The sequence below is a fragment of the Chaetodon auriga genome, chromosome 10 (genome assembly GCF_051107435.1).
Source record: "Chaetodon auriga isolate fChaAug3 chromosome 10, fChaAug3.hap1, whole genome shotgun sequence".
In the NCBI taxonomy this organism is placed as follows: Eukaryota; Metazoa; Chordata; class Actinopteri; order Chaetodontiformes; family Chaetodontidae; genus Chaetodon; species Chaetodon auriga.
Window position 1 is genome coordinate 10700007 of NC_135083.1, and position 20976 is coordinate 10720982.

At 42.5% G+C, this 20976-nt stretch overlaps 1 protein-coding gene across 1 annotated transcript in view; it reads right to left on the reverse strand.

The window, feature by feature from the left end:
- LOC143327701 (sterile alpha motif domain-containing protein 10-like) overlaps positions 1-20976 on the reverse strand; it is a 46926-nt gene that overhangs the window by 13478 nt on the left and 12472 nt on the right. The window contains exons 2-3 of the mRNA XM_076742190.1: positions 13590-13774; positions 2645-2813 (exon numbers count right to left, since the gene is read on the reverse strand). Coding sequence (XP_076598305.1) covers positions 2645-2813; positions 13590-13774 — 354 coding nt within the window. The remainder of the gene's footprint in view (positions 1-2644; positions 2814-13589; positions 13775-20976) is intronic.

A 20976-nucleotide genomic window follows, 5' to 3' on the forward strand; every position in this document is an offset into this window, starting at 1 on the left:
TAGCCATTTTCTATGAACTTTATTTCACTTTCGGTATATTGTCTATGTACTGTTCTTCATGTTCTTTCGATGCCTCCATCTTGCCTCATGTGCAATTCACACCTGGAATAAATTGTGACCTGCTTAAGGATACATTACACTGATAAGGAAAACAGATTATTACTGCAAGGTGTAAATTCATGCCTCAGCAGCTGGAATGCAATCCAGTGAGCACCGCCACTTCTGAAGGTTGTCTAGCTTGCTGCTTTTTGATCAGATCTCACTCTGCAAATGCAATCTATACAGTTTGCAGCGATGAGAAAGTTATCCGCACACGAGCTAAGGACAGCAGGTGACAGTTTATTGACTGGCTGACGGCTGAAGTCTTCCAACCTGCTGCCCTACAGCGCATTTGCAATTTCTTATCACCGTGCAGGCAGAATGTAGACAACAACAAAAAAAAGATGCATCTCGAATAAAACCACCCGGTGTGAATGGAAGATGCGTGATCATTATTCTGAGAACTCATCGAGTTACAGATCACATTATTGATACCAGGTAAAAACACGGCTTCTGTCATTAAATCACATACACACCATTTTCACAGCCAAGCATCAAACCTTTTCAATCTGCCAATATTGGGTGTAATCTGAACCATTACTCAACAGGTGCGGTGGAGGTCGTGCTGCAACCGGCTGTCACTTACAACTCGTCACATTTAGACACTTGGTCAGGATCCCTTGGTGTCACTTTTTAAGGCACTGGGTGCCCCTATAGACAGCCCATTCTCACTCCCAACACGTCAAATGATTTGGTATAAAGAAACAGAAAATCTGCATTTGGAGGAAGGGGTGGCTAGATGGTTGCATCAATTCCACCCACGGGATCTGAGTTCAGGTCCCATGTGAAACCAACAGTAAAGATTTATTTCTTTCATAAGTGAAGTAATGTAATGTACTTAAAGTACGTAAGTGATGTACATAGCTAAAGTCCTTATCATGCTCATTTAAACCAAGTAGTTTTGGTGTCTACCCTCAATCGAAATGCAACCGATGCACAATGTTCATATTGAAAACATTATGTCAAAGTGCTTATGATGCTAAATACCCACTTTCCATTACAAACTACTACACCTACCAGATGCTATTAATACAATGCTCCATACGGCTTGCTTGTCAATTAGGAGAAGAAACAAGCTGTGATAATGAGGACTCAATTAATCATAAATTCCACATACATTAGTCTGTGGTGAAGCAGAATTAGAATCCCATTGCACACATTCTGACTTTCTATTTCCTGCTTTTGACCAGCACCCATCTAAATTGTCATATTGTCTACTATTACTAACAACTTCATGAATACAACCAGACAGAACAATGACAACAGCTGTGATAAAGTGAATACGACAAAAGATGATAGCAAGAATTTAGTGAGAAAGCAGGAGACACAGAAGAAGCTGCACCGATCTCCCCAGGCAGCCTGATCCGCTATAATGGTGCCCTCACTGAGAGAACAAGAGAGGTGCAATTACTTTTGGGTCACTGAACTAAGATGATACAGACACAGAATCCATTTCTCCACTGTTGGCGAGATCCAGCATCTTTCTGTGCATGAAAACTCAGAGAATTTTTATTGTAGAGCCATTTAGAGATGCGATTCTTTTGATTCAGACCATATGCACTGACAACAAAAAGACATATTCGCCCATCGTTTGCACAAGAAAACACAGGAGCTAATAACCCAGGCGAAATGGAATCCAGCTGGACATCAGGGAGCGAATACGCAAGGATAGCTGGATCCAAGCCTATCTTTGTCTCCTGTCTGTTTGAGAATATATAAATAAAAATGATCAGATCAGAGCTGCTGTAACTATGACGGCGGCAGCGCTGTTAACCCTGAAGCCAGTGTGTATGTATGTGCTTGTGTGTGTGTGTGTGTTTGTGTGCATGCAAATGTAAGTGAGTGGTGGCTGACCCTTCGGCAAGGAACAGCAATCTGTTCTCTGAGAGACAGTGCAAAAAAAAAAGAAAAAAAAAAACTGTTCTACCCGTCTGGTCTGTCAAGGCTGGGGATGCGTGTGAATAAATGTGTATTTGTGTGTTTTTGTGCGAGTGTCTGTGTACACATTTGTATGCACCTGCTCATGTGTGTCTATTGGTGTTATGTGTGTATATGCTTTTGCATGCATTTGGGTGGGCTTGCTAACAAATATATGTGTGTACGTGTGTGCGTGTGGGTGGGGGTGTTGTTTGAACTCGAAGCGCGATAACCCACCATTTCCATTTTTTCCGCAGCTTTCCCTTTCTTCTCCAAAAATAGGCTGCACTCCTTTCGTTACCTCACATGAATGCCTTTTAAATCTCCTTTGGAGAGATTTGGGTGTAAACCTGTTTCCAGTTGAAAAAGCTAAGCTGTGGAACCACAAACCTAAAAATAAAACTTCTGTGACATTTGGTAAGCCTTTTATGGTATTGGTTTGCAGTGTCTTAGTCTATAGAAGCACCGCAGCGTTCCTTATTAGAAGGAGCAGAGGTCAGTGAGCAATGTTTGAGGGTATCACCATCAAGCTACATCTGCAGTTCATTTCTGCACCATTAAGAGTCGCAAAGATGAAATCAGTGATGAATTCAGTAAGAAATTATGCATCATGTGTTGTGGACAGTACCTGTGATGGCGTGATGGGAGAAGGCCTCTACATAGGTCAGGTAGTTGTGAGGACAGTGTTTCTTAAGCCACTTGCAGACGTCCTGCTGAGTCCACAGCACCACAGGTTTAGACAGACTGGACAGAGTAGGGCTGGTGTGATACACAGTGAAGGCTTCTCCAGGACGCAGCTGAAACACACAAGGAGCAGAAAACTCTGTTAACTGATGCAGCACGTGTGTGTGTGTGTGTGTGTGTGTGTGTGTGTGTGTGTAGGTACAGTATAACAGGAGGGAGCCAATGAGTGTGGGTGTATGTGTGCAACTTTGTTTTCAATTCCTAAGTTACTATATGATGTAAGTTCGGAGATTGTTTTTTTTTATTGCTTTTGTTTATTTATTTATTTTTTCAGATAATGGCCCTGTAATTGCTCTAGCTCACTTGAATATACAACATGCTGGATTTTCTCATTAACGCGAAATTAACTGGGATGATGCTACAGCACAACAAAATCCCTTCTGGTAGTCTAGTGAATCATGCAGTACACAGAAAATGTGCAGAGTGCAAATAAAGCCATGTAAAGCAGCTTATTAACGGTGTACACAGTATCGTGTAGCCTGCGGTGTTATCTCATTCATCTCGTATACAAATCAAAAATGTACCTTGCTTTTAACCACTAACAAAGGTTACAGTCTTCCCTTGTGTGAAGCAAACGAAATTCACATAATGAGCTCAAATGTAACCCAAATTAACAGTGAACATAAGGTTTAAAAGCTCGCAGGGCAAACAGACATTGTTCTTTTGATTAAAATGAGCACCCAGTTTTTCACCTTTCAACCCTCGTTTAGAGAGACGAATGTAAAGCTGCTATTTCCACTGCATCACCATATTTCCTCACACATGTGGCACTTCACCCTTCTGTCAACAGCATATCTTGATATGCTAATTACATTCCATTTATTATTTCTACCAGCATGGGTCGTGCAGTATTGTGGCTGGTATGGCCTTTTTCCAAAGGTAATTTTTTCTGACAGCAGTACCTTCATTATGCAGTCAGCGCCACATTAGTGTGATTCTGTCATCTTTATCTTTCAACAATGTGCACACACATCTTCATTTCTCTCTCTGTCTCCTTCTTCACGCACCTTCCTCCGACCCCGAATGCTGTCAGACAGCAGGCTTTGCTTTGTGTGTCATGGCTATGTGCAGGGAATTAATACAGACATTAATAAAGTCACCACCAGTTCATATGGGCCAAAAGCACAACCACTCCTTGTCCCTTCAGCTCCCTCTCTGTCTTATGGGACTCACTCTCATATCTAATCCATTCATTCATGCTCTGACTGAGCCAACTCCACAACAAAGGCTTTGGCTGATTTTCAACAGAAAAACACAGAACTGCTGCCAAACGTTCCACTCCATAACTGACTGCGTTTAATGGGATTATGTATGCTGAAATGTCATACACACAAATGCAACTTGCACACAATCTTGTAGCTTAATATCCAATGTTCTCCCTGCCGCTTCTTGTTAATGACACAAGTACTGGCTCCCAGAACACCTTCACATCTCAATTTGTGATAGACACAGGTTTATGACTATTTACGTCTTTGCCTGTTGCTGTAATGAGATCTCCTCCTGTCAATTTAAGCACCAATCAGCCCTATCAAGTTTTGGCTGGTCCACCAGCTAAGTACGTTCTGCTTTGTTGGCCTTAATTGAAAACAACTCCATTTCTCGGCTCCAGCATGTTTGCTTGTTTCCTAATTACACACATACTTCTAACCCGACTCAATGGAGCGCTGAAGGCATTTTAATACCCCAAATTTACTGCTCACACCCCATCATTAATTGTGATTGAGTTGGGAGAGGTGTGGAAATGCTCTCTCTTGTGGATGACTGAGTGCGGACGAGAAAGGATAAAAATGTTCCCTCATCTGTGGATAGCAGTAATGTGTTCCCGCTGTGAATCTGCAGTCCTGCTGATTTAGTCAGTATCGTCTCCCCAGTCCTCATATTGGCATAGTTGAGTAAATATTGGAGTGAGTGGAGGCTGCAAATGCCTGGACAATCATTAAGTATGTTAACTTTATCGAGACAAACAGATCTTTGTCTACATCGAGTCAAGGGCAATAGGACCTGCTTGTACTTTCAGGATCAAACAGAAAAGTTTTTGGCGTTTTGGTGCCTTTCTATCACCAGGTTACACAATGTGATTCTTGCTAATATCTTTACCAAACAAGCATGTTCCCTTAGGTCTGGAGAATATGATATGTAGGCTGGGGCATCGCTGTAGCACCACAATGCTTCAGATATAATTTGTATGTTGTGACACATTTGACCTTTAGCAAAAAAAACTGCCATTCCAATATCGCCATATTGCACTTTTGCTAATATTTTGATTAATTGTTCCGCCCTAACTAGGAGATACATGAGGAGATTGATACCACAATGATGTCTTTACAGTAAATATGATGGTAGACCTGGAAACTGCTGGCCTAGCTGGTCGTGGACAGAGCCAGGCTTGCTGTTTCCCATTGTTTCTAGTCTTCATGCCAAGCTAAGCTAACTGGCTGCTAGCATAGAATCACATTTACTATACAGAAATAAGCATATATCCCCACATGCTAAGCTATTTCTCTATAATATGGCACCGTAGGACATAAAAAATCCTTTGGGTGGACCTAGAGGTGCTCAAAGGGTCACAGGTCTGTAGCAGATTAATGTGAGGGCACTTTAGGTTTTACTTGTCAGTGCTTGTCATTTGTGTCATTTAACAAGAAATGCCGATATTCTAAATACAAAAGATATTAGGTCAAGTCTGAAGCTGGGACTGTGAAACTGCTTGACATTGAATTGAAGAGGATTGTGTAACAGAACCAAAGAAAGATCCGTACAATTCTGTTAAAATGATGTGACTGGTTCAGCAGGAGATATATAGTAGTAACAGTAACATACACCACAGTCCTTTCTCCTCAACACTGACACACTTCAGCTCTCCAGAAAAACTGCAATTTATAATACTCACTGCTACCGTGACTACCTCTATCTTCTGTATGATGCGTTTGGTGTGTGCTGCAGGTGTCGACTGACACATGTGATGCTGCCAATGTATGTTGCACTTAGGAGAGGAGAGCAAGAGCTGTTGGCTCCGTTATGTTAAAACATAAATCAACCTGAACACAAATAGTGCAGTTATCTTTAAGAGCTCCTAAGATATATGGCATTACATCATCACAGAGGATATAAATTACCTTAAATCCACCATTTACTGGCCACAACAAATCTGTAAAACAGATTCAGATCTTTACATATAAGTGGGCAACAATTTATATTAAGGTACACACATTCACTATTAACTACTTGCTCATTTACATGCATATTAGTAACACTTTGGCTCATTACTAGTCAGTTTAGTCATTAGTCACTTATTAAAGCTTTATTCTGTATGGCCATATTCTATAGCTACTAGTCTAGTAGTAGTTTCCCTCCATCACCTCCTAATTACTGCTTATTGATAGAGTACGTAAGGAAGTTACTATACATGAATTATGATCTTAATAACCTAACCCTAACCCAAGGCAATATGCTACTAATATGCATGCTAATAAGAAGCTAGTTCATGGCAAATAAGTGCACCTTAATATAAAGTGTTACCGTAAGCTGTAATGATTCATTGCTGAATATTTTAGAAGTCACATTTGTTGACTGCCTTTCAGCTTTGTGGTATATGCCATGAAAAAGTGAATGAACTACAAAGACAGACAAAGAATGACAAAAACAAAGGGAGGACTGTGTGCGGGGGAGTGGAATACTCTTTGAGTGAGTAACGGCCTTCATCATCAAGAAGGCAGACAGAAGGGAAATGGAATGATAGCTCCCCATCATCCTTACTCTCTCGCTCTTCTTGCACCGCTTTTCGGCCATCCATCAGACTGTATCTCCTCTGGCCAGTTCTCTGCCATCCACGTTCACCCTTTACCAACCTCCCCCACTCCTCATGAGACCTACTTCTGTCCACCGAGAGGAGCTCCCTCATTCATTACGTACAAGAGAGGAGGGGGAAGATGGAGCTGCGGGAAAGGCGAGGCATAAGCAAAGTGGAGGCTGTATATAGAGCCGAAGTCTAATGAGAGGTGGAGGACAGAGAGGAGGGAGAGAAAGAGGGGGAAGGTAACGGATATGCAGTGGTACATTGTAGTCAGCACCAAAATGGCTGGGTCAGAAAGCCAAAGCCGAGCATCTTTAACTGATCCTTGTATAAGGTTAGCATCAAAATAACTGAGTTTGCTTCATTCAAGTTTATATTTTGGGTTAAATTTGCTCTCTCGCTTAGAGTTTGATGAGAGGATTGATAACACTCATGTCTGTGTGCTAAATATAAAGCCAGCAGCCAGTTAGCTTGGCTTAGCGTAAATACTGGGAACAGGGGGAAACAGCTAGCCTGGCTCTGTCAGAGGCCAAAATCTGCCTATCAGCACCTCCAAAGCTCACTAATTAGCATGTTGCAGTGTCTCGTTTGTTTGATCTGTCCGAAAAAACGATGTTACTATGAGGAAAGCAGTGGAGACTGCAGGAAAACACTGCACCCGGAAAACCACGACTCATTTTTACACTTCTGTTTTTGCATAGATTAAACAAACAAGATATAACACCATGAGCTTTAAAGGTGCTAGTAAGAGGAATTTTTCGTACCTTGTGGCCATAACCACATTCACTGTTTCCAGCTCCTTATGCTAAGCTGTAAGCTAATTGGCTGCTGGCTGTAGCTTCACATTTGGTGTGAAGATATGAGACTGGTATCGATCTTCCAGCTCTGTCTCATTCCCTGTCTTCAGATCCTTTCCCAGATCTTCAGATCCTTTCTTTCTTCCTACTCCACATACATCTTTTCTGCACTTCACTATTGATCATTCTGTTTGTAACCTCGAACAGCTTATTTGTCCTTCCCTGCTTACTTGTTCTATCATGTCTCTTCCCCCCACTCTCCCACTTGCTCCTCATAAATTTTATCCTCTGCCTGCCTGACTCCCTTGTCCCTCCCTGTCCTCTGTTCCTCGTTTCCTCCCTTCGATCTTTCCTCTACCTCAACTTCTGTGCACTGAGCGACTTTTTGTCCATTTAAGTGCCTGTGTTTGTGTGTGTGTGTATGTGTGTGTGTTTGTGAGCATGTGTGCGTGCCCTGTCTCACAGCATGTCTGATTCGGGGATTAGCCGAAGTCAGGGGAGCGTGGGGAATCTTTAAAATTCACTCTTTGTGACCGACAACACTTCTCTTCCGACGCCTGCCTCTGTCTTTCCACATTCACACCTTGCCTGAGATTGATCAATGATGCTACACCAATTAGTAGTAAAAAGGTGTGTATGTGTGTGTGTTTATTTGAGTGAGTGAGCCTATGTCCAGTCTTTCTAATCTGCACACCATGTGCTATAGCTCACACCTGCCATCCCCTCTCTGCTCTGCATCTTTTTTTGCTGTCACTTTATTTCTCCACAGGATACTAAACACCCCTCCTCTGTCTTCTCTGCATGCTCTGCTGTCTAACCGAACAACTCTCTCTTTCTATCTCCCCATCTACTGTACCGATCTATCGCTTGCTCTGCTGTCATTATAGAATCAGATCTTCAATCTGTCACCCCTATCCCAAAGACTTTGACAGATCCTGACACATGATCCTTCGTAATCTCCTTTGCACCTCTCTCCCCTCCACTTCTCATTTCATCTTATCCTCTCAGTAACACCGAAACCTCCTCCTTGTCCCTGGCAGCTTCTGTTGCATCATTTAGCACCCTTGTGTCTCCCACTGCTCGGTCTAGCCTTGTGCATATGTGTGTCTGAGTGTGATTCTGAAAATGTTTATGTGTGAACTTTTCTGAGTGTCCTGCTGACTGTTCCCGTGCAAGAGAGTGTGTGTGGGTGTGCGAACTGTCAGCCTCCGTTAGCTTCGCACCACTCTGCCTCTGGTCGTCCTCAGGACTCTCAGTTTGTAAATGTCTTGCAGTCATGCGAATGCGAGCGGGCTCGCAGTGGGAGGACAAAGGGCCAGATGGGATTTTCACAAATCTCTCTATTTAGTATGAGTCAAACATGTGTCTCGGACAGTGCGACACATCACTGAGTGGCAGGACAAGGACAATACAGGGTAAAGCATTTCTGCCTCACTGCCCAGCAGCTCTCTTATTTTTCTCTCTGCTGTGTCTTTCAAACCTCTGCTCTCCGCTGCACTCATCATTACACTAGCAGCCACAAAGGTAATGCTTCCAAAAAGTCTCTCCAACAATAAATGTAATTTGTCACTGCCTTCCAAAAAACACTTGCACTTTAAGGTTAAAGTTACAGATGGTCAGGGTTACAGGAAACAACAAGAAGCCAGTGCTGCCTGTTCCTGGGATGCAAATCACTGGTGTCAAAGTCAGACACTTGGTACGCCTGACCACCCACCAGACCTCCTCCCGAAGAGGTTTTGTGGCATCACGCTACTTCCGCCTTTCCTTTTGAGAGGGGAAAATCGTTATCTGCATGACAAGAGGTTTTGTCAGTCAAGTTGCTTTAAGGTTTTGAACAATGCTGTTGTTGTTTTTTCCAGTGTGGACCGTTTCAATGGTTCTTTTGATATCAGTGACAGCTGCTCCACCGCCCACACTTGCTAAATTTGAAATCGATTAAAAAATGACATAAAAAGATAATATGAAAGGTAATCTACTTGGGTGATCATCTTAAATAAAAAGGCCAAACAACATGACTAAGAGTGTGCAGCTGTTCTCCTGACTTTGTGAGGCAATACTTGCTGTGTGTTTTGAGCTAATGCTAAAGACAGCATACTAACATGATCATAATAACAATGCTAATATGCAGATATAATGATTACCACCTGCCTTAGTTTATTGTGTTAGCATGCTAATAATTTCTAATCAGCACTAAACACAGAAGGCAGCAGAGGGTGAGTGCTATTAGTTTTAATGAACTACACATGAAATGTCAGGTGACCATCAAAAGATTAGAATTCATCCTGAGGGGATCATTACTGTCTGAACCAAATTTCATTTCAGTCCATCCAGTAGTTGTTGAAACACTTTACTTAAAATCATAAATGTGAACCTCATGGTGGCCCTAGAGGAAGAGTCAGGGATCATCATAGTCAGTATGATTCATCCTCTGGGGACCATTAGTGTCTGTACAAAGTTTCACAATCCATCCGATAGCTGTTCAGATATTTCAGTCTGGACCAAAATGGTGGACTGACATTGCAGATAAATGTAGACTACAGTGCAGAATCTATTAGGTCCTGAAACAGTGAGTAGCTTAACTTGTTACAGTTCAGCACTTGTGAACACAATAACAATATAAGCAATACTCCAAGATATTATGATATATGCATGTTGTTGAATATGATAAATGCAACCCAACATACCGACACTATACTGATGTCACCAAAATACTGCACACTTGGTTGACTTGACATTAGTTTAGTGGCACTTTCCATTACCGAAGCAAGGCAAGCAGGACAATTACAACAGCAGTAACTAATGGAGGATTCCATTAAATTAAACCAAACAGTGGCTAAAATAATGGGCTTAACTGGATAAAACCACCATAAAAATCAGTGTATCTTGTTCATTTCTTTTTAAGGAGTGGTCAAAGTTTGAAGGCTTTGTGTATATTTGTGTGTTTTTTCTCTGTAAGTTCACTGCTTTGTGTTGGTGTCAGCTGAAAAGGTCAGCCACTGTGTTCTGTAATGAGGAGGGAAAAATAATCACAGGCTAGTCTTCCTCATTCACCCACCCAGCATGGCAAATTAGTGAATAAGGGCCTTACTTCCTGTAACAGGCTTAGTTCTGATGTCAGGAGAGAAAGCACAGTGGCGGCTGTAACTTCCTAAATTGTGTCTCTGTTATTCCACCTATTCCCCAGTCTCATCTGAAGGTTCACCCACAAGCTGTGTGTCAGACAGCAAAATGAGCCACCCACAAACCCCTCCCCTCACCCCATCTGGCTACCCAAACAACAGCCAATTCAGGGATGGCACAGAGGGTGCACCGGCAACACAATGAGTCATTATTTGGAAAAATCCTATTAGCAGATAGGTCTGCATACAGGTCCACCTGCAGCAATGTAACAACACAAATGAGCATATAACCCATATTTTAACAAATCATTTTGTCGGCTCTGCTGTAGAAATCAGCCTTGTTCAGTTTTGATTCTCTTTCAAGGCCAGAAAACTAGTGAAAAATTAATCACCTTGGTATTTCTTCTCCTCTCTCAAATATAACAAGCAATAAACACTGAAAATTACATAGTGAATGAGCAAAAAATTATATATGTTTGCATGTACAGTGGGAATAGGTACATCTGTGTCCATTCATGTAGCTCTACATTTGGTCACTACTGAAAAACATGCTGGGGGAATCTCTGGGAATGATTTGTGCATGCATGCAACACCAATACATATCTAAGGCTTATGACTTCCCTGCTGTTAGTATTTCTTGTCTGTCTGTCCGTCTAGTCTGAATCAACATATTTGTGTGCGTGTGTGTGTTTGTGCGTGTGTGTGCATGCACGCACAGGAGTTTGCATGGGAGAGCATAATGTGTTATATTAGCTTCGTTAAACATACAAGGAATTTTCCCCAGGTCCCACCTCATATACAGAAGCTGAGCTGTGTTTCACTTAACTGGCTGTGCACACATCAGCTGTAATGAGGGAGCCAGAGTAATGGAGAATAATCTAATCATCACTCCTGAGAGAACTGGACACACAAACACCGATCCATACAGCACGCGCACACACACACACACACACACGCACATACAGGCCTGAGAACACAGGTTTTTGAAATACACAAACGGACATTGAAAATTTTCGTGAATGCACAAACACACACACACATCAGAGAGAGCTGGACCGCTCTCCCAGTTGTTGAATAATGCATTAAGAGGCTTGTTGCCACAAGGAAATGATAAGCCGTACTTCTCATGGTATAGAGGAGGTTTAATTATCCAGTCTCTGTGTAATCACATGGAAACAGCTTCCCACTCGTCTTTTATTAAGCCTTTTATAGCTTTTATAGCTGAGGGGGCACTCTTTTATGAATTATTGAACAATCTTACAGTGCATATGTACATCTTACAGACTCACAGGAGCCAACTTTCTTAAAGGCAGTGAGGAGACTAAACAAATGACCTCCACCAGGCTATCTGCTCTCTTTCATGTGAGGAATAGGAGCCAGGAAGGAAGCCGTTGTGTCATAGGCTGTTTTAGGTCAAACACAGGCGGAATGCCTTAAAATAGATTATTTTCCTCTTTTGTTTTGCCTCTCTGGTGCTGCACAGATGGGATTCCATTTTGCACAAGAGCGATGTGTAGAAGTAAATGATGCTCTGGCTGCTATGCTTACATTATGCTGCTGAGACATTGAGCCACCAAGCAGCCATTCCTCCCCAACCAATATCCAGTGTTCATACCAGTGAGCTCTGTTAAATCTGTTGCGGAGCTTTGGGGAAAAACAAACATGTGCAGAATAAATGAGATTTTTAGACATATAGGACAGGCAGTATTATCTGTGCATTTCTGAGCATCTATTTTCTGTGCAGTATGTGCTCCTTTGTACAAGCACCGTTACATCACAAGTAGTGAGGCAACAGTTCTTGTACCGGTCCTCTGTTGCATAACCAGTTTCTCTCTGGTGCTATCTACCACAGGCTCAGGTGAGACCAGCCAGCATCATGTACAAGATAAGACAATTATATTTCCTATTACCAGAGAGATTCGACAGCTACAGATGTAGCTCTGCTGCTGGTGCACTAATGCTGCCTCTTGCCTCTCTGATGACAACAGATTATCTGCCTGATCTGGCTTTTTCCCCACCCAATTCAGGACAGCTTCATCACGCCGCTCTTTCTCTCACAGAGTTAGAGAGACTGCTTTGAAAATACTTCCCTTTTTTGAGCTACCAGTTAATTCACACTGGACGATATTAAATTACAGCAAAGCTCCCCTCAAGGGAAATAATGTTTTCTCAGCTAAGCTACTCAAAAAAAGTTCAAATTACTTCATGAAAATATTTCACTCTGATGTAATTTAACACAGAAGTGAACTGTACTATTAATTAGAACTTATGTTAAAACATAAAATAAGTAATGCTGTACTTGAGATAATGAGCCAGAGAAGTCTCTATAATGCCTGGAAAAAGTCTTGTTATATTTTAGCGTGCAGAAATAAAATAAATGGAATAAAACTAATTAGAGTTTTATTTCATCATCATGTGACTGGAGCCTTTAACAGTTCATCTAGAACTCGATGATCAGACAGCCTTTACTAAATTTCACTTTGCTTAAGTTTGTCAGCTTTTTTTGTGGTATGAAAGTTGTTATATGTCTTCATATATATCATCATACATCTTCATCATGTGCTGGACAGAAAAATCTTGAAAAGCCGATCACAAGTAGCATAAAAGACAAAATACTAACAGCTAAAAATACTGAGAGCCATCTTTCACTCATAGCCCAAAATATACATTCCACCAGCAAATTATGCCTGAGAATGACAAAAATAATCCACTAAAAACACTAGCTGATTGTGGAATTGGCTGAACTGACCCCGAGCTACTGCAAAATGCGATTAGAGTGGAAACTCTCAAAATAGATTGTGACAAAAATAAGGCATGTTTTCTTTTCCTAAGCTGGCTTGATTGCCCAGTGGCTGGAATTTATTCCTTTTGAAAAATCCAAAATCAGTGACAGATTATGGGGAAAGCATTTCAGCAGTGGTGGATCCAAGTGTGTTTTGGCCCTCAGATGCGTTCTTTCTCTTACCATGTTCATTCTGGCCCAACCTGCCCAATTCTGAGCCGTCCCTTCTTGCCTGAATGACTCATTTTGGAAGCGAAAACACTTCTGAAAGTTATTTAAATGCGGTGAAAACATTCTTCCACACTGCCTCTGGTCGGTTTGTGTGGACGTCTTTATACCTGGATGCCTTCCGTGCCGGGTTGCTGCAGCAGTTTGACGGTGCGTGTGTGTGCTGTCTTCTGGCCGCGGCCATCATGCCAGGTCAGGTTGCTGCCTCCGGCCCGACGCGGCAGCTGGTAGCTCAGCTCCTCAGCAGACACCGTGTGCTCCAGGGAGGCACGGCAAAAGCTGAAGCTGGACGCCGCTGAGAGGATAGAGAAAGGAAGAAGAGGTGGAGGAGAAACAGAAAGAGACAAGCAGAACGAACACTGATAAGCACTTTGTATTGCCTGTGTTTAAAGGGTTTGTATACGCATATGAACTGAGCAACAGGAACACCAAAAAATAAAAATAAAAAAAACAGACAACCCCCTCCCTCCTCCGAAATAAATAATTGATAATCCTCTAAGAGCTTAACAGGCTGCGTTCACTCCAGATTACATGCTTTGTGTACTGACTCTCATACAGTTACAAACAGATGGCTGTTTTGGTGATGGTGGTGGGCAGCAGTGCTACTCCACTGTGATCTCCAATTATGCTGAGTGCATATTCACAGAAGCAGCGCATGATTTTTGGAATTGTGTCTCTCTTGCTAGATTAGTCCTAGATTATTTAAATCCTACATCATGAATATTTGATTCTTTCTCTTCCCTCTCTATCCTTCCCTCCTTTCCTCTCAGGACTGAGTGTTAACTATGAGACAGCTAAGCAGGACAAGTTGTCGATGCAGGGTCAGAGTGCAGATCTGCGAGAGCCACAGGGCTTCTTCTGTAGTTCACATCAAGTTAAAGAGGCTACTGTGCGGGTCAGCTGTGGTTTATTATAAAGGGGACAAATACAGCCATTGTGCCCCTTACCTGGGTACTAATTTGTCTGCAGTGTGAATAATAAAAGAGGATCATCAGCCATATCCAGCAGAAAGGAGGCAGTGGAAGGGAACATCATAGCAAAGTATGACTGGTGGAGGAGGAATGTAAGAAAACATCATTACTCATGGTGCATCATTGCGGCCAACAGAATTAAATTTAACGTCCAACCAAAACCTAGAATGAATAAGTTACAGCTGAAGTCAGAGGGTCTCTCTTTGAGCCTTTATGGTTCACAAACACTCTGTAAGCTGCAGCATCAAACACCATTAATATAATCTGAAGTTGCCAGCATTGGTTTAAAAGTATGCTCGGGTAGAAATCATTGCTTGTACTAACAAGCTGCACGGTTGCAGTGCACGTAAAAATGTCTCCAATTTCCTACCTGAACTACGTATCTCCCTAAAATCCCCTGTTTCATGTGTGCATGTAAACCCAGTCATTGAGATGGAGACAGAATTTTTGATGAAAGAGCTAAAAGTAGAACGAGGCATAATAAATGTTGCAGTCATTACTTTTAAATCTGAAAAAAGTCTCCTTACAACAGAACAATGTCAGACCATTCTTTGAGAAAAGTCTTGTTTAATCTCCAACAAATGACTTCTTAATTTCTTTTCCTCCCTCTTCCTTGGTGACCAAAAATTACAAAAAAGAGACATTAGATTCATTTGAATGTTGCACTAAAGTTATATAAGGTCTTTTCCAGTGTGTTCATCCACTCGTCTCTTTGTTATGTTGCTTTCTTTAAGTGATTTTTGGCCTTTTAGCTTCTTACTGAAAAAGGAGAGGTGAATAGGTGTGAAGATACGGTATAAGATATGTGCTGTTAAAAAAAATAGCTGTTCAAATACTCAAAACCATGTCTGTCCTTTCACCACGCAGGGACTCACATCTCCATTAGAACAGGGCTACCTGCCTGCAGGTCTTTCACTGATGACGCATAGATGCAGAGATGGTCCATCTTGAGCTTGATTCGGTGCGTTTAAACAGGTGATGGAAACACAAATCAATGCAGCATGGTTCGACTCTGAGTAGTCAAAAGTACCAATGGAAAAGCCCTACAAGGCTTGGCAGACTATTCGTGTTTTAGAAGAGCACAACAGACCACAGACACCGGCTTGTGTGAAAAACACCTGGTTGCCTTTGAGAGGAGTGGGAGGGGGTAAAAAAAAAAACACTTTTTCTCAACCCAGGCGTGTGTTCAAGTGAGCAGTGCTGAATACAGAGTTCACACAGCTATGATGGAGGAATGAAAAAGAGGGTGGAGATGAAACAAAGGCCTGTCAGGAATCAGTGATGTGTAACCTTTTCTGCCTTTCTCCCATCGTATACCGCCTTCTTTCCCTGCCTCCCCGCTTTCCCTGTTTCTATATGTTGCTACTTCTGTGTCTTCTTATGTAGCAGGATCTGTCTTGTTTCCCTTAATCTCTTCCTCCCTCTCTCTCTCTTTCTCGCTCCCTTTCTGTCTCTTTCTGGTTGTCAGGTCTTCGGGGTCGTCGGGACAAACCAAGCCCAGCCCTGATGTAATTACTGCCAGTCAGACTGAGGGGGAGGAGACAGGAGGAAGGAACGTGGGAAGCTAAGCGCCTTGAAACCCTAAAGACCTGCCAATCTCACGGAGAGACACAAGAGAAAGCGCAAAAGTGAGAGCAAGAAAGACAAGACGGAGAGCGAGAGAGGTGCTGTAAATTAGCTCTAGAGCCATGCAAACTGACAATAAACTGATCATACTGTAGCGAGGTAAAAGAGCTCCGGGAGGAGGCAGGGAGACATGTTAATAGACCACGAAACAGCTTAATTTCACAAGCTGTTAAAGACAGAGCTTTCCAATTATTAGACAGAGACCACCCTACACTTTATAGACATTTATGTGAAGATGAAGAAATGCAGAATCATGACTTCCAAGTTCCACTGATATCTCAATCTTTGCCACCTTGCCACCTCCGGCAGCCATAAAACGAAGACAAAGCGCTCATTTCGCAAGCTTCAATGGACTCGGTCGGCTTAACCTCCTGGCACTGGATACGGCTGAGAATTTAGAATCAGCTAAAAGCGATTAAATATCCATACCTCCCAACTGACGTCCCTTTTGAAATGACATTGAAACAAATGCATCTGCTGGTTGCTTTTGGAGTCATAAAGCTCCAAGAAAATGTAATACGTTCTAAATGAAACCGAATGGGAGGATTTAGCTGCATTAAAGCTCAACGTCTTTAAATGCACCTTTGCGTTCTGAAATGATTACTATCCTTACCGCTTAGTAGGAGGGGTTATCTGTCACCTTTCCATGCCTGTCTCAACATGCATTTGATCAGCCTGCACAACAGCCAAATCTCCTCCATCTTATTTGTCTCTGGTGTTGTATTATCTCTCGCCGTCCTTGCCGGCGACTTTTATCACCTCCAGTCAAGGGAGGGGAGAGAAGACGGGGGGATGATGGAGGGTGGATGGAGGGAGGCAGGATGAAAAGCGAAAAAGCATGAGTCTTCTGAGTTACAGTCAGTGAACGAAAGAGAAATAAGAAGATATGATGTACTGCAATTTTAACAGCTCAGGAATCTGTAACTTCAGCCTCATACAGAGAGAAAAAAAAGAGGTGGAGGGAAAGAGCGGGAACTGTTGGTGGTAGAGGTGCCAAAATCAAGGGCAAAGTGTCAGACAGGTGTTTGCATGTGTGTCATTGTGTGTGCGGAGGGTAGGTAGGTCAATACGACTCAGCCCAGTGAAGTGTAACCTCATATCACCTCCTCTTGACTGAGCAGCATATCTGCTGTGCTGAGTGGCTGCTAAATCTCAGAGGTATTCCCTTTTGAAAAGGTAATTAAGCTGTTAGGTACGGCACCCTGGAAGGTCGTTCCAAGCCAAATCCCCCAGTAGATTAACATGGCATCACTGGACATTACTCATTTGACTCTAAAAGCGAGCATCTAAATTACTCCGTGTGGACTATTTTGCTGTGTTGGCTTTTTTGTAGAAGTTTGATTTTTGCATAACCTTGGCATCAACTTCAGGGCACTCGTGTGTGTGTTCGCCTCTCACATGAAGGATGAGGCAAGTGGTCTGGCTAATCCACTTTATTTCAGGCGTCACAGAGAGGGTGCCATGGTGCATTTCAGCAGCATGATGTTGGCATCAACTCCCTCCCTGCCGAGCACCTCTCATTCAACTCAAAGATAAAATTTCTATTTACAGTCCAAGTTTCATATGAAAGAGGAAAGAGAGAAAAAAAAATCACACTCATCCTCATTCCTCTGTAATCTGCAAAGGGGTGAAACTTCATCATGCAGTGATTTCATGCCTGTGTAACACATTAAACCTGAAGTCCTAAATATAGCATCAAACAGACCAATGCTGCCAACTCCCACTATGTCAAGTACATCTACCAATGATCCAGATTTGCTGGTCCTATAGTTTGGGTGTAAAGCGAAGGGCTATTTACAACTCTTCCACTCCATCAGACCCGGTCTTAACCCCAGGAATGAGCCATGAAATTACTCCATTTTGAAAGAGCAGGGGGGGAAAGAAGAATTCAGGTTGAAGCTTTAAAAATAAATATAAAACCCAGAACCCCAGGGGCTTTTCCCATGATGCATTGCAGTCTATTACCCGCTCTGACATGAGACACTGTCGCAGAGGCTGGGGCTGAGGTTTACCTCTCACAAACTATCAGCGTCACGGGAACACGCAGATAGGGGAATGGGAGTAAACAATGGACATCCACAATGCAGACTGATTGAAGATAACAACACACCAACTCTCATCAGGACACAAACGAGGGAACTGCCAACTAAATCTGCGCGTATGATTGTGTGCGTTAGCCGTTGCCGGCACGCTCATGCATACGTGAATGTGACTCACGATGCCAGCATGAGGACTCGCGTATCCACACATCTGTATAATCCCTGTCCGCCTTCGTCTTTGCCAGTGGATCAGAGTAAAGCTGCAGAGGGTCTGTATACGCAGCCATGTGGATGGAGGCTGAATTCTGGATTTAAAATGCAGGGCAATTATGGCTTACAATGCAAAGTGAAGCTCGGAACGCAGGTGGAGTTTCTGTTCTGAGTCTGTGAGCAACCGTAGAGGTTCATCTGCACCCTGGAAGCACAGAGCCGAGAACCGCAAGGGCTGGCATGAGAAATACCACTTTGACCTTGGCTTCCTCTCTTCAGGAAGTGGTGTGAAGAAAAGAAAAAGACTGGAAGGTCTGACATTGAGGACAGGATGACTTTTATTCTCTAACTCTCCTCTCTGGCCCCTGCCGCACTTCCACAGAGACAGACAGAACTATTGATTATCCATCACTGTGTCAGAGAACATACAATTACAGATCACTTTAGCTAAAACACACACACACACACACACAGACAGGCAGGCACACAAACACAGTCCACCTAACTCCTCCACCCGAGGCCGCTGGCTGTCATGTCCACTCCTACTCAAAGGAACTCACTACATGTTTCACACAAGAGGAGGAAGAGGAAGGATGACACAGACGACGAGATCGGATACAAGGGTCTGGCATGGAATGAAGCCCGGGTTAAATGTAGGAACAGAGAGGCGGAAAATGGGCAAGGTGACAAGTCACAGAGGAGAGAATAGACGGAAAATTAGGCTTCAGAGCAGAACATTAATATTAATTGCTTCAGGAAATGAAGGAGGAGAAAGAAATGATGAGTAGATGAGATCATGTGATTGTCTGTTGTTTTCTCTCCTTCGCAGCCAAGACCTCATATGATGACAAGGAAGACAGATTAGATCTCAGGGACAATCGATAATTCAGTGAATGTCAGAGTGGAAGGGAGGCGGAGCGGTGTGGAGAAGGCGAAGAGGGACGAGGTCGAGTAATAGGATGCGAGGTGTTATCGGGCTTGATCAAAGTGGGAGACTGGCAAGATCGCTGAGTGCCTCAACATGTGCACGAGTGCCCCAGTTGTCTAGTGTTTGTAGTGTGGTAGTTGAAACCGTCATATAAATAAACGTCTTGTCCAGGTTGTTCACGATTCTCCACTCAAGCTACATTGCAGTTAGTAGATAAAACAAACAAACAAACAAACAAAAAGATTCTAAATGATGTAATAATGTAATGAAATTAAATGGATCATCTGACCTTGCATTGGCCCTTTCACTTCCCATTACAGATGATGAGGCTTATGGGTAAAAGCCACAGAGTTCAGGTTGCCATAAACCAAACTGTGTTCATGCTTAACTGTTGAGCTAACTCAGCGGTTGCTAACAAGTTTGTCATATCAACTTAAAAGGTCAACAGTGGGTTCACAGCTTGTTTCTACTACTCCCTAGTGGCCAAAAAAACATGTCTCTCCTTCATTAAATATTCAAGACTAAATATATATGTGACATGTCCGACTTCAAACCAGAAATCATGTGGGGTAACCAAAACTCAAGCATTGTTCATATTGAGAAGCTTCTACATTTTTGGTAGAATTTGATATTTCCAAACTGCTGCACTGCTGCATTTAGATAATTTGACCGTGTGCTTCCTCCACATACAGAAGAGCAACACGAGCTCAGCTGCACTTGCATAATGCATCCGTAGTATAATCAACACAGTGGATCTACCAACTACCAGGGATCTTCAAGGGCACATACTATCTGTGTACATTTGCATTATCTTGTTTATGAGATGCTGAATTATCATTTGACAAGTCAGCCTAACTGGTGAGAAAATCAGGAAGATGAATGTGTTAGCATGCACAGCTCATGAGAACCTTTTGACAAATGCCTCCAAATTAGGCTGGTAGGACCTCCCAAATGGATTGAGGCGTCAGATGAGATAGAGCACAAAATAGGAAAATTACATTAAAAGGTCAGCACAACTTTATGCATGTTAAAACAGTTTTAAATTCCACTGACATTAGCGTCCACAAGCGAGCATTATACAGGTTAGGCTAAATTATATCCGGTTTGATTGGTTGAATGCCATGAAAGGTCAAATGCAAGAAGTTAACGGATCAAACTCAACATCTGTTCCAAATTTCACTCTTTGATTTGCAGATTCACAATTGAAGACATCATGTGTCAGTGCAGTAAAGCTGAGAGAATGTCAGCATTATGCTCATGCGTGTATGTTGAATTACAGTCATTTCAGCTGTCACATAAAAATAACACATTCTTCCTCAGCTTTCAAATCTCAATACACGCTGTGATCTAAAATGTCTTCACAGTTGGTCTGTCATGAGGACCGTCCTCCTCTGTATTCTCCTGGAAAGACTCCAAAATGAAGGGGGGAATGAAATGAACAGAAGCGCACAACTTCTCAGCTAAGACAAGATTGGCTTTTTAAATATTTAGCGTTTGTTTACAGCTGTTCCCCTGAGTGGCAAAATGATCTGTCTGAGTGGATTAACGGATGTTTGGGTACAAAATATTAAAGCTCTGAAATACTCCATATCCATCTTCCATCCACTGCCCCGATAAAGGCGCACACTGAATTAACAGCAGGAAATAAGTAATTTAGCAGGTTACCACAAAACAACGTCTGCATGCATTTCAATAGCAAAATCTAATCTTTTGATTTCAAGTG